The sequence below is a fragment of the Typopeltis vanoorti genome, chromosome 16, assembly GCF_054136105.1.
Source record: "Typopeltis vanoorti isolate ZY-2024b chromosome 16, IOZ_Tvanoo_1.0, whole genome shotgun sequence".
NCBI classification, from domain to species: Eukaryota; Metazoa; Arthropoda; class Arachnida; order Uropygi; family Thelyphonidae; genus Typopeltis; species Typopeltis vanoorti.
The window spans coordinates 67,280,757-67,295,442 of record NC_143564.1 but is presented as its reverse complement, the minus strand read 5'-3'; the positions used below and the strand labels follow the sequence as shown (position 1 = coordinate 67,295,442).

Below are 14,686 nucleotides of genomic sequence, written 5' to 3'. Positions count from 1 at the left end.
ATTTTCCCTCCTTATTTTTGCTTCATCTGCAAACAAGTAACCATCTTCTGATTCTTCCCAATATTTAATATAAAGATTGAACAACAATGATCCAAAGATAACTTTAAATCTGGCAGATTTCTATTCACCATACAGGGTGGCCATAATTAAAGAAGAGGTGTTGAGAGCCATGTAGCAAAAAATGTATTGGACGAAATTCAGCCAAACTTCAATGAGTTCTCGACACTCTGGAACATGTGGTTTTGATTTACAGGAGATAAAAATTAGTACAAAATTATGCCACCAGCAACAAATGGTGCTTTAATCGAGTAATATTTGCATAATCTCACTGTTTCTACTGTGGTAGATATAAGGAAGATTGAAACAAATTTGCATCATTCTAATAAGACTGAACTGCTTTAGATCTTGTGTTACCAGTCAAGCTTAACTATCGACAAAAACACAGTAACATTAATGCCACGCTTTGAGAATTTCGGCATTTGAAGGATAGGAGAAAAGGTCAATGACAATAACAAATCTTAGAAAAATTATTTTACGATTTAAAAATAGTGAATCTTTAGCAGTGAGGCCAAGACATGGCTGAAAACATATTATTCCTCAACAAGTTGACAAAGTTGCAACTCCTGTTGTGGAACATGGAATGAATAATGCAGAAGGGTCCAGCGATACTTGGCAATATCAAGACACCTGGACATGCCATACTCAACTCTGTGGAAAATCCTCTGTCAAATGATGAAGTTTTTTCCCTCCAAGATTTCCTATAAGTCAAGCTTTGCTTCATCGTGATGCAGAAACTCAACTCCAGTTTGCCCTGACGATCTTAGCTCAAATGGAGGGGGATGGTGCATGGCCGTGGAAGATCTTGTGGAGTGATGAGGCATATTTTTATCTGAATGGTAGTGTTAACTCACACAAATGCTGCATTTGGGCTGCAAATTACCATCGTTTCCACCAGACTCTGTTTACACTTACCAAAAGTTAGTGTGGTGTGGTTTCACTGCATCATTTATTATCGGTCCATACTTTTTTGAAGAACTTCGCCTGACAGGACCAGTGACTTGTACCATCTCTGTTGTTAGGTATCAAGAGATGCTGCACAACTTTGTTGTTCTGCACTGCAGCAGCGAAGATGCTTCGACTCTCACATTAGATTGCCAGTACAGCGAATGTTATGAAAACACTTCACACAACCAAGACTGATCAGTTATACATTTCCTACAGCATGGCCACCTCGTTTGCCTGATCTCAACCCCCCATGTGACTTTTGGTTGTGAAGCCATCTGAAATGCATGGTGTTGTGTTTGAAGGACATGTTCTTGATTTAGCAACCTTGAAAGACAGACCTTGAAAGACAGACGTGAGGCAAATCAATGCAGATCTGTTGCATTCTGATGTAGAAAATGCCATTCACAGAACGCAGGTCTTAGGACATTTGAAAGGAGGACATATTGAACCACATCTGTAAGTTACATGTACATGAAAATTGTTTTGTTACATCTCTTCTAGCCATGTCTGTTTAATTAATCCCAAACCATGTGCTTATAGCACCAAATGTTCCAACACACTGTACTATTTTTTTTATCTTATGTAAATCAAAACCCCATGTTCCAGTGTACTTACACCAAGTTTGGTTGAATTTCATCCAATACATTTTTCACTACAGAGCTCTGAACAGCTCCGTTTTAATTATGACCACCCTGTATATCACTTTCTGATACCTATCTGTCAGCCAACCACTTATCCAAGTCAATAGTTTATATTCCAATCCAGTTTATGAGGGTGGTCTGAAAAGTTCTTGTCCTCGATCATAGATGGCAACACTATCAGCAAGATTTTTTTTCTAAGTTGGTACGTCTGTCAAAAGCATCGACGTGAAATTGCAACTCATTCTTTCAAGTAGTTTGTTTTATACAGCTGTCTGAAGCAAAAGTGTCTGTATCCCTTGAAATGGATAAAATTGTGCAGTTATAAAATTCTTTGTAAAAGAAGGTTTAAAGCCAAAAGAAATTCATTCAAAGTTCATAAAAGTTTATGGGTACTCTTCTCCTTCATTTTCAACAATTAAGAAATGGGTTGTCAAGTTTAAACATGGTCGTATTAGCCTTGAAGAAGATCCATGTGAAGGACTTCCAAAAGGTGTAACAACAGAAATCATTGATCAAGTGCACAATATGGAATTGGATGACCGGCGAGTCAAAGTGCATGAAATTGCCGAGACTATAGGCATTTCAAAAGAATGTGTAGGATGTATTTTGCATGAAGAATTGCAAATGAAAAAGCTTTGCAGAAGATGAGTGCTATGCTTGCTCACAGCAGATACTCGCATGAAAATCTCTGAGCAGTGCTTGGAACATTTTAACAAGAATAAAACTGATTTTGTGCGTCGATTTATTACTATGAATGAGACTTGGATTCACCATTACACACCAGAATCCAAACAGCAGTCAAAACAGTGGACAGAAGCCGGTTGTTCAGTGCCAAAGAAGACAAAGTCGGTTCCATCAGCAGGAAAGGTCATGGCATCGGTGTTTTGGGATGCTAAAGGATTTTTTTATTAATTATCTATGGTGTTATTCCCTGGTTATTAATAACCAGGGAATATTATTCCGATCTTTTAACCAGATTAGACAAAAAAATTTGTGAGAAAAGACCCAGTATGCAGAAGGAAAAAAATCATCTTTCATCAGGACAATACACCTGCCCACAAAGGTGTTTTGGCAATGGGAAAATTAAGGGATCTGCACTATGAATTGTTGGAACATCCACCCTATTCTCCAGATTTGGCTCCCTCTAACTTCTATCTCTTCCCAAAAGTAAAACTCTTCCTCACTGGTCAGCGTTTTTCTTCGAATCAAGAGATGTTTGCAGCAGTAGAGGGATATTTTGCAGATCTTACTGAGAACCATTATAGGGATGGGATAATGGTGCTGCCGCATCGCTGGAATAAATCTATTAGTCTTAAGGGAGATTATGTTGAAAAATAAAAATAATTTCGAAATTATAAATCCATTTTTTCATTGTTAGGCCGAGAACTTTTCAGACCACCCTCGTGTGTGTATGTTTTCATTTTTGAAGATGTGTTACAGAAAATATTGTAGAAATTATTTGTGGTAATTTCTGCGCTTATTTAAAGAAGTGTTTTAAAATATTCTGAAAAAAAAAAATGCTAGCAAGCAAAATTTATTGCAATAAATAAGATTTTAACATTACTTTTTATTTTCCCTTGCATTACTACAATGTATTGAAATACACATGTCATGTTGTTATGCTTACAGATTTAGATATACTGCTCCTGTTTGATTGAGAACAACTCTTTCCACTTTTATGAACAAGACATGTTAAATTGTATTACATTTTTATTTTAGGTGGAAAGACCTGGGGTCGATTTCCGTCCATGACATGAGGAACCTCTATCTAGTCTTTTTCAACAAAGTGCGAGTTAACCGGTCTCATATGGCGGAGAGAGTTTTTTCATCCCTCAGAACAGGCAAACCGGCTCGTGAACACACACATGGATTTAGTCATAAAATACATACTTAATCCCTCACTAGTAGGGCTCAACCAGTCTTAAGGGACGGTCGAGGAACAAGGGAACCCCACTCGGATAAATAAACATTCTTATTTCAGACTAATTTTAAAATATTGCAAAATTATATTGTAGCATTTCAAATGAACTTGCAGTTGAAAAATGAAACAAATTGTTATTATCATCGTTACTGTTATTCGTAGAGTGCTTATTTCAATAATAATAATGTTTTTTTACCGCTGTAAAATAACCTGTCATGGGAGGAAGCGACATAAATAAATATATATCATATCCTATCCTATCAGCCACTTTAACAGGCATTAAGCACCCACAGACTTCCGAGCATCCTTGGATTTCCTAACTGTAATACGAGGATAAGGCAGTCATCCCCATGCCTCTAAGTATTCTTGTCTGTAAATTGCGTGTATTCTACTAGGCGGTTTGCCTGTTCTGAGGGACAAAAAACCCTCTACCTCCGTATGAGACCAGCTAACACACCTTTAGTTGAAAGAGACCAGATAAAGGTTCCTCGCATCACTGACAGGAATCGAATCCAGGTCTTTCCGACCAAAGGGCTTTGTCTATACTGACTGAGCTACAGAGGCTTTACAAATAAATATATATACATGAGGAAATTATCTGAGACATGTTCTATATGGAATTGATTAAAATTTTAGTTTGTTCTGAAGAATTTTATCCCCCCACCCACTGCCACAATATCTACTTTCTTCTAATTTTTGTATTTCATACTTTTCACACTATGTACACTTCACACTTGATATGATTAAAGATTTTCATATTATTATCTATAAAGTCATCAAAGTGCATCCTTCAAGCAATCTACAAAGTATTCTATGAAATTTGATTTTGAACAAAAATAAAAATAACAATCTGGAACGTTGAACAGCCCCTCCCCTATCTTTCCTTTCAAAAAAAATTCAAATAATTATCTTGAATTAAGTTCTTCAAGAACAAATAAAACATACTGTCAACTAACTGATTAGACGAAATTAGCACAAAAAATTTAAAATGACATTGGTTCTCCAAGGTAATGCAATAAAGAAAGTATGCAAGCATCTCTTATTTTGTCCTGGCATTAAAAATTGTATAATAAAAGGAGAAAACAAAAATAAAAATTTTTATATTTTTAGTCTATCCAATATAACTAAAAGTCCAGTTACACAGCATAGAACAAGGAGTTGTGCTTCTTGTTATAGGCAACTGAGATGCAGCTATGAACACATAACCAGAGATAATCTGGTTATGTGTTCTTTTCAGTGTGAAGGATTATTGCACCTTCTAATGGACATGACGGTCAAATTGCACTTCTTATCTATGTTCTTTCAACAGATAGCATGCATCATATCCAGATTTTGCTGAACGTATATAGACGTCCAGGCCAGTTGGGAGGTTAACATGAGTATTTTTCAAAATATACAATTTTATATAAAAATATGATATAAGTGTTCTGATTTTTTGCCTTTAAATTTTAAGTACATTTAAAAAAAAAGTAAGGACTGCTCAACTTAAAATTGCATCATGATGCCAGGACCCGTACAGCCAGCACTTGTGATATCATAAAATATGAGCAAATTGCTAAAATATGTCCTCCCCTTAGTAAACCCATGCTATTCCTTGCAAAGTGTAGCTTGTCTGTCAACACATTTCAGTATAAGATTTCTTACCAACTTCTCTAAAATCTTCACAACCACTCCAGAGATACTAAGTTGGTATTTACATACATCAGGTTTTACTCCATTCTTGTACAACAGAACTATCATACATATTTTCTACTGCTGTGTTATCTTTCCTGGGCTAAGACTCAAGTTATACAAACATGTGAAGGACCAGCCTGATATCCCAACTGTTCTTATTGCTAAATTTTTATCTATTGTTGAACCTTATTCTCATGCATTTCTATCTCTTTATACACTGTAGTGGTAGCTGCATGCAATGTTACATACAAAAAGTTGATAATGAGAGATAATCTTATATAAGTAGTCATATAATCTTATGATAACATTTAATACACAAGGCGTATTCAAAAAAAAAAAAGACCAAACTTTTGCTATAAAGACTTTATTGCAACATTTTAAGCCCTATCCACTTCAAAGTAGTTTCCTCTTCTGGCAATATACACCATTCCCAATGTTTTTTCCATTGCTGGAATGCACTTTCTGTGTTGGTGTGCAGTTCTCTTATCACATTTTCCTGAATCTCCTCTATGGTTTGAAATGATGTCCTTTCAAAGTGGTTTTAAGTTTGGGGAAACAGGAAAAAGTCTGCTGAGGCTAAGTCCGGAGAATAGGATGAATAGGGCACAATGGATTTCTGATGTTTTTGCCATATAAATGTGGATGAGGAGAGATCAGTGAGCTGGCGCATTGTTGTGGTGCAACATCCAAGTCTGGTTTTCATTTTCCCACAATTCAGGCCTCTTCCTGAATTGTGGAAGAGGCCATTCAAACACGCTAAAACTTCCTGGTACAATTATTTGTTTACCATCTGACCATGTGGTACAAATTCATAATGGACAATGCTTTTCTAATAAAAAAACACAACCAACATCACCTTCATCTTTGACCGACTCATCCATCGATGCTTAAACCACTCATAGCACTGCAGTCAGCACATACCGTCCTCCCCATAGGCTTGGTTAAGCAATTGAAATGCCTCTGTAAAATTTTTACCAAGTTTGTAGCAAAATTTCACACATGTTGTTCTTCAAGATCTTTCTCATTGTCACTTTGTCATTAATCTGATGAACAGCTTGTGCACATGTAAATTGATGACTAATGCTCATAGCAGAACAGGGCAAATGGTGATTTGTTATCAAACGCTGCTGCTAGGTGCACTCAGTAGTCACGGAGTGCTCTATGTGCTGGCTGAATTTGAAGACGTTAATATTTAAAAAATTTGTACACTCATTAACTGATTAAAGTCATGTCAATTCTGCATGGAAACTATCTGCTGTAGGATTTTTGCACTGTAGTAATATAGGTACTTATACAGAAATTGCTTGGATCTAATATATTAAATATAATAAGAATTACACATTAATATAAATATCATAATAAATGATAGGTTTAAATAGCTAATAATATCAACAGATGTGAGAATTATGATACAAATTATAATACCTTAGCATTCTGAAAACCAATATTAAAAGATTAGCATATGAATACTTACTCTATATTCATGGCAGTGGAACCATAATTTGGACATAGTTTACAGGGAATAAGCCTGTTCGTCCACTGAATGTACCTTCAAACCAGTTTTCATCAATTCGACTTGTAAGTGTAATAATATCACCTTCTTTGAAAGCTAATTCACCCTCATTTTCTGGCTCAAAGTCATACAATGCTTGACAGCAGGGTTGTTGGCGTGTTGGAGTTCTAGCTGGAGAACGTACAGGAGAAGGGAGGGGAGAAGCTGAGGAACCAGATATGTCACAAAAATTTACAAAAATATTTTTTTAATTTTTCAGATTTTTTAGATATTTCATCTTTGTGGAAATTATGGCATTTATATATTTATATATAATTTTCAGGATAAAAATTGCAGTCTGAATATTCAGAGAATGAACAGGGTTTTATTACACATAAATAAAAGGCTAAGGTCTATTACATCTAAAAGGTTAATAAAGGCCACATAAATGTGATAACAGCAATGTATTAGGTTGAAAGTAAGAAAAATAGTAATAGGAAGCATAGCTAATGAATCATACATGGAATACATGCAAGGCACTTGTGAGAAAAAGCTTAAGAAATTTAATTTAAATGACACATGTAAATGCAGCAAAGATTATTTTTAATAACTAAGTATAAAACAAAAATTCTTCTATACAGTCTATATAGTATCAGATAGGCAAAATATGAACAAAAATGTAAATTTTTGACCAACAAGATATTAAATGTACATACAAATAATGACTTTGTCTCTGCTCTCCAAACTGACTGTTGGTTCAAATCCCTCTATATGTTTATTAACAAGAATATAAGCATGACGTTGGTAAATCTTTAGGTGGTAGATGAATTTTATTACCACCATACTGAAACAGTTTGAAAAAGTTCCATGTAGTACATTAGCACTGACACCCACAGTGCTAATGTGCTACAAGTTTATAATCATTCACTGGTAAGATTTCCTCTCACACACATTCTTAAAAAATTATATCTTAACAGAAAATAAAAGGGGGGGGGGGTATATATAAATGCGTATATATATGAAATAGAAGAAGATATACAAGATATATGATATCTATCAAAAGACAAAGACAAGTCCTCAACTCAGTACCAAAATCAGTGACATAGTCTTAGTGAACAATTTGCTCTTTAAAAAAAAAAGCAAACAAACCCTCACTTTCTGCCTTCCCCTAAATCCAGAGCCTCAGAAAAATAGTTCAAAGTACTAATTCAAACCTCCTTTAAGCCTTACTAAAAATTAGTTACCTTATCTGTTCATCACAAGATCTTCTATATCACATAAATCAGGAGTTCAAACTTTTTTTTTTTTTTTTTTAACCTGTTGACTCTTTCATAAAAACATTTCTCCCTCCATGATCCAGCAGGGTTCATCCCCAATCTCCTTATTCCAATGTACCCTTTAGTTTGAATATAGTTGAAGCCTTTAATTCTTCTGCTATTTCAGTTAACACTTAAAATAAATTCGACTTTAGATGCATCACAATCAAAGGGCTGTAGTATCCATTCTGGCACAATCATATTATGAGAATCTTGAAATTAAATGTTAGTTTTCTACCAGTTTCTTCAAGTGGTAAATTGTATCCTTTCCCCATAATTAATTTACAGGTTTCTTGCAAAGTAGCTAAAAATCTCTTTGATTTAAAGTGGTTATGAATAGGTCCATTTTGAATATTACCCAAACTTCAATTATACTCATATTTCTGCCTTGTAGTTTTGTTCGAATATCTGTGAACTTCAAATACATATCAGCCAAGTAAGCCACACTCCTGATTCCAATAATTTTGTTGCTAATGGTCTGTTTATTTCAGAAAGAAATTCAATTACAGGACAAAAAGTCTAATAATGTTGCAAATAATTTCATTTATTTTTTTGGCAACCAGCACACTTCTTTATGTAAATCCTATTTTGTTATTTGTAATTTTTGATTTATGGCCTGAAGCAACTTGGTCTATGAAGCCTATGTATCATGTCTGTTAATTGTCTGTAACAGCAGCTGGTTATAGATTAACATATTTGCATGTTAATTATCATGCAAATGAACAAACAAATGATCATTCAATCAAGGCTGTGGCCTTTATTGTGTTTACTGAATGAATGTACATGTGCAGTTCTTCACTATGTTTTTTGCAACTAAATGCTGCCTAAGCAGAACAGGTACAGTTCATGAGGAATTTTTTATATTTATTATTATAATTTGTCTGATGATCCCCCATTTGAGCTCTTAGAGTATATCAAAGCTCCATAACAAGTCAAATGACTAAGATGGCTTGGTGACTTCCCATTTCAAGACAATCAACTCCAAGGAAGTCAATTTATAGTACAGGTGTTCAGAGAATACAGACCAGCTATTGATTTGGATCATCATAATATTCAGCAAAAAATAACTTCTTTATTAATACATATCCAGGATTTAAACTGGAGAGTCTGCTTCTGGAATATCTCATAGCTGTACATTTCCTGAACCTAAATAAATTTGGCTGTCTCTGCCCTTCAAACATGTGCCCTATGCTCATAAGGAATTTTAATTGTTGTGCTGATAGTCTAATTATCTTCCAGATTTTTGATGGCCAGAGGTAGCCATATTTATTTAGTTTCAGGAAATGTACAGTAATGAGAGATTCCAGAAGCAGACTCTACAGTTTAAATCCTGCAAGGTATCTTTTCACAGGAAGCACTTGCCAACAAAAGAAAGGCAAATAGACAGAGTTTGGCATAATCCTTTAGTTGGCAAATGCCTCCTGTGAAAAGATACCTTGGTGAACATGGCAAAATGTTAATCATTACACAAACTTTAGTTAATGATTATCCCAACATGTTTGTTTTTCCCATTAAACAAAAATGAGTGATAATCAGCATTTACAAGGGTGGTCTGAAAAGGTCTCAGCCTCGGTCATAGGCAATACTATCGGCACGTGTTTTTTTTTTTTTCTAAGCTGGTACATCTGTCATAAGCATCCATGCAAAATTGCAAGTCATTCTATAAAGTAGTTAGTTTTATACAGCTGTCCAAAGCAAAAGTATTGTCTATATCTTTTGAAATGGATAAAATTGAGTATCATGCGGTTATAAAATTCTTTGTAAAAGAAGGTTTAACGCCAAAAGAAATTCATTCGAAGTTGATAAAGGTTTGTGGGCACTCTTCTCCTTCATTTTCAATGATTAAGAAATGGGCAGTCAAGTTTAAACGTGCCTGTACCAGCCTTGAAGATGATCCAAATGAAGGATGATCAAAAAGTGTAACAACACCAGAAATTATTGATCAAGTGCATAATATAGTATTGGATGACCAGCTAGTCAAAGTGCATGAAATTGCTGAGACTATAGGCATTTCAAAATAACATGTAGGATACATTTTGCATGAAGAATTGCAAATGAAAAAGCTTTGCGCAAGATGGGTGCCGCGCTTGCTCACAGCAGATCAAAAACGCACTCGCATGAAAATCACTGAACAGTGCTTGGAGCATTTTAACAAGAATAAAACTGATTTTGTGCGTCAATTTATTACTATGGATGAGACTTGGATTCACCATTACACACCAGAATCCAAACAGCAGTCAAAACAGTGGACAGAAGCTGTTTAAACGCGCTAAAAGGGGAAAAAAAAAAGACTTTGTCTTCTTTGCCTTTTAGCGCCAAAGAAGACGACTTTGTCTTCTTTGGCGCTGAACATTCTTCCATCAGCAGGAAAGGTGATGGCATCGGTGTTTTGGGATGATAGAAGTATTTTGTTTATTAATTATCTTGACAAGGGTAAAACAATAACCAGGGAATATTATTCTGATCTTTTAACCAGATTAGACAAAAAAATTTGTGAGAAAAGACCCAGCATGCAGAAGAAAAAAAAATCATCTTTCATCAGGACAATACACCTGCCCACAAAGGTGTTTTGGCAATGGGAAAATTAAAGGATCTGCACTATGAATTGTTGGAACATCCACCCTATTCCCAAGATTTGGCTCCCTATGACTTCCATCTCTTCCCAAAACTAAAATTCTCCCTCGGTGGTCAGCGTTTTTCTTCTAGAGGGGTATTTTGCAGATCTTTCTGAGAACCACTACAGGGAAGGTATAATGGTGCTGGAATAAATGTATTAGTATTAAGGGATATTATGTTGAAAAATAAAAATAATTTTGAAATTTTAAATTCATTTTTTCATTGTTAGGCCGAGAACTTTTCAGACCACCCTCTTAAGTATCTACACATTAACCCCAGACAGTGCAAACCTATATTTACTGGTAGTTATGTTCATTATTTGTCCACACAATATCTCTTCTCAAGCATATGGTACATAATCAAACATTCAGTAACTGGAACCCATAAAAATGTTTTTCTGATGATTTACTTCAACATGAAGCACCAAATTCAAGAATTACCATGTCCTCAAATGGTTATGTTTCTGGCAAAAAATTACTATAAGTTCAGACACTCTCCTTCTACAAACTGTTTCTAACGTTTTGCTCTGCTACTGTTATATGAAGTCTAATAAGTTTCTTGCTTTTATAATTTATTTTGGTCAAACTGGTTAGCCTGCAAGGATGAGTGAGAATTACAGAATGCATCAGATTAGTTAAAGCCACCATGTGCACACCATGCTGTGTGAGATCGGATAAATCCGATCTCACACAGCATGGTGTGCACACTTTTCATAGTTTCCTCTGGGCAGATAGAAAAATGTTACATGGGAATTCTAGGAAATATCAACATGTGTTTAAGGAGCATACAGAATAATTATAACGCCATACAAATCTTAACAGCAATTATAAATTATCAACACTCATAATGCGAAAAATCGTCACAGCTGGCTACATCTGATAATCACTAAATTGTGCATGCACAACAGTGACGGAGAACCTTTTAGGTTCGGCATAAAAATTTGATAAATGCGTAACTTGACTCTGCTGGCGTGCTTGTGTGTGTTTTAAAATTAAATTTAAAACACACACTGCTGGTGTGTGTTTTAAAATTTTATGTATTCGAATACATAATTTTAAACTATGTGGAAAGTCCATAGACAGTTGACTATGGATTTGCCATAGTCAACTGACAATTCCCACCAAAACTGCGAGCACACCATGTTGTTGGTCCTGTATATATTTTATTTTCGTTTTTTTTTTTTTTTTGTTCTTTAATTTTTAGTTTTCATAATTTAAATTCTTAACTTTTCAAAATCTATACTCCATTTGATTTATCATCATTTTTGTTTACAGGCATTTTGGCTATTGAATATATATATATTTAAAGTTCACATAAAGATGTTTCATTCTCAACACTTTCTCCTGTCACATGTTTAGGCTCCAAATATCTTGTCATCCCTGCCTTCTAAAAATACACAGCCAGGTATGTATTTTTAGAAGGCAAATTCCTGACATACCCTGAGGGGTGTATAGGATATGATAGTACCATATGAAAAATTTACATCATTACTAATTTCCTATCTACAATTTTCCTCCAAATCAGTGTGTTACCTGTCAAGACTCCAATATTATCAGATCTTATATTTCTATCTTCTAAGGCACTTTTTACTGCATCAATCCACCTATATCTTGGTCTTCCTCAAGGTCTGTTTCCTGCCAACCTGGCAGCTAATCTTTCCTCTCCCATTCTGTTTAAGTGACCATACCACCTGAGATTAGCTCTGCTAACACATTCCTGGATGCTGGCAGTGGCAAGTTCTTTCCTAATGTCCTCATTTTTAATATGATTGATGCCATCTGGTCATGCCCCTCATCTTTCTCAGAAATCTCATATCTGTGGTCTCTAGTCTTTGATCAAGTGTTTTACTTCTGACCCAGCTCTCAGATACATAAGTTAAAATTGGCTTGAACACTGTCTTGTATACAGCTAATTTAGTGTTTTGGCTAATTTCTCTCTTATTCCATATAAGTTTATTCAGTTGACTGCCTACCATACCAGCTTTGTTGATTCTGTTGTCTATTTCCATATTTAATTTACCATCTTCACTAAAAATCATGCCTAAGTAGCTGAAATGTTTTACTTGTTGTATAGGTTCTCCATTCACCATGCAGTTGATATTTTCATTGATTCTGCCTATTTTCATTGTCTTTGTCTTTTTAATGCTGACCTTCATATCATATCTACAACAGTTATTCAATTTTGGCAGGGAATCTTGCTGACTTGTAGTGGATTCGTTTAGAAGTATAATATCGTCAGCATAAAGCAAAGAGCTGACATTAACATCTCCAATTTTGATATCAGGTTTAATACCACTTTCCTTCATAATGTGATCCATATAGATAATGAATAACAGAGGGGATAATGTACATCCTTGCCTGACACCAGATTTAACATTAAACCATCTTCCTGTACTTCAATTCTAACTGCTGACTTATAACTCAAATAAAGACTAAGTATTGCTTGATATAATGCCCCATTGTCACCATATAACTGTAGTTTTTAATAGCTTCTCTCGTGGTACCTTGTCATGTGCCTTTTCCAGATTTACAAAACTTAAATACAGAATCTTTGTTATATTCCCATGATTTCTCAACTATCTGTCGTAAAGTGAAAATCTGATCCTGACAACCTCTATTTGGTCTGAATCTGCTTGTTCTTCACCCAGCTTCTCTACCACAATCCTTCTCAACCATTTCTCAAGTATACTTGCATATATCTTACCAGAAACACTCAGTAGGGATATACCTCTGTAATTCTCACATTCAGTTTTATTTCCCTTTTTATATATGAGTACTATGAGAGCTCTACTCCAATCATCGGGAAGTATTTGTCCCTCTGTCCAGGCATTCTGAACTATGCAGTGCAGCCACTGTAATACCTTTATACCACCATACTTCAGTATTTCTGGTCGAATATCATCTACTCCTGCTGACTTTCCACATTTCAAGCCTTTGATGGCTTTTTCTACTTCAAGTATGGATATGTATTCCTGACTGCATACCTGGTCAGTGTATTTTAACATTGTGCTATCTTCACTCTTGTTTCATTTAGTAATTTTTCGAAGTAATTACTCCATACTTCAAGGATATCTTTTTCTCCTGTTTTCATATCACCTTTATTATCTCTAATCCCTTTTACAGCAGTCTTTCCTCCATTTCTGAGATAACTTTTAATTACTCTTAATATAAATTTAAAAAAAAATGATCTGATTTAATCTTTGATTGGAAAGTAAGATAGCTCTATGACCAAAATAAACTTTGCTGCTTTTTCATATTATTTTAAATTAGGTGCAACATGAAATCAAATTTCAGGAAATTTCTATACTGATCAAATGTAATTATGAAAATTAAATTATTTAAACCAAAATAGCAAAATTCATATGGGAAACAATGCAATCAGGAAATGAAGGAAGACATCCAACAGATAATGCCAATCTTGAAACCAGTACAGACTGGTGCAAAACCGAGTTATACTCTTCTCTGTGTGCTCAAGAGCTGCTGGAACAATAAGCATGACTAGGACATTCACGCTTTGAGCAGAGAAATGCATGGTACAGACAGAGTAAAGAACATCAATCTGCAGCTCACATTGTACAAGATAAGATTCAAAAGGATGTTCAGTGCTCTCTTGCACGTAGGTGACAAATGTGTAGAAGGAATAATGGCATCTTGTCAAAAAATCAGGCCAAGAAACTGGTTTTCTGTTGCAACTGGGATACTGATCTATCTGATTCTTAATTCTAATTCAGGGCGAAGACTGCACTTTTGGCAAAAGTATACTAAGGATAATTTTCTGTGAAAACTTAAACTAATAGTGCAACCAGAAAATAAGTCAATCAGTTTTGTAGTTGCCTTTCCAGAACACTCATGCTACAGGATTAACAGAAAACTGTATATTGCAGGCATAGACTTCTGTGGTTAATTGGTTCAAAAGATATATTTCGGCGATTACACCACATATTTTATTATTCAGTTATACAAAATACTGAAATAATAGTTCCCGACAAGTTTCGTAAATCGTAGGATTTACATCTTCAGGG

General features: G+C 34.9%; 1 protein-coding gene across 1 annotated transcript in view; it reads right to left on the bottom strand.

Annotated features, from left to right (window-relative positions):
- Positions 1–14,686, bottom strand: part of EndoA (SH3 domain containing GRB2 like, endophilin-A) — a 337,766-nt gene that overhangs the window by 50,796 nt on the left and 272,284 nt on the right. Inside the window, exon 12 of the mRNA XM_090406594.1 lies at positions 6,716–6,958. Coding sequence (XP_090262720.1) covers positions 6,723–6,958 — 236 coding nt within the window. The 3' untranslated portion in view covers positions 6,716–6,722. The remainder of the gene's footprint in view (positions 1–6,715; positions 6,959–14,686) is intronic.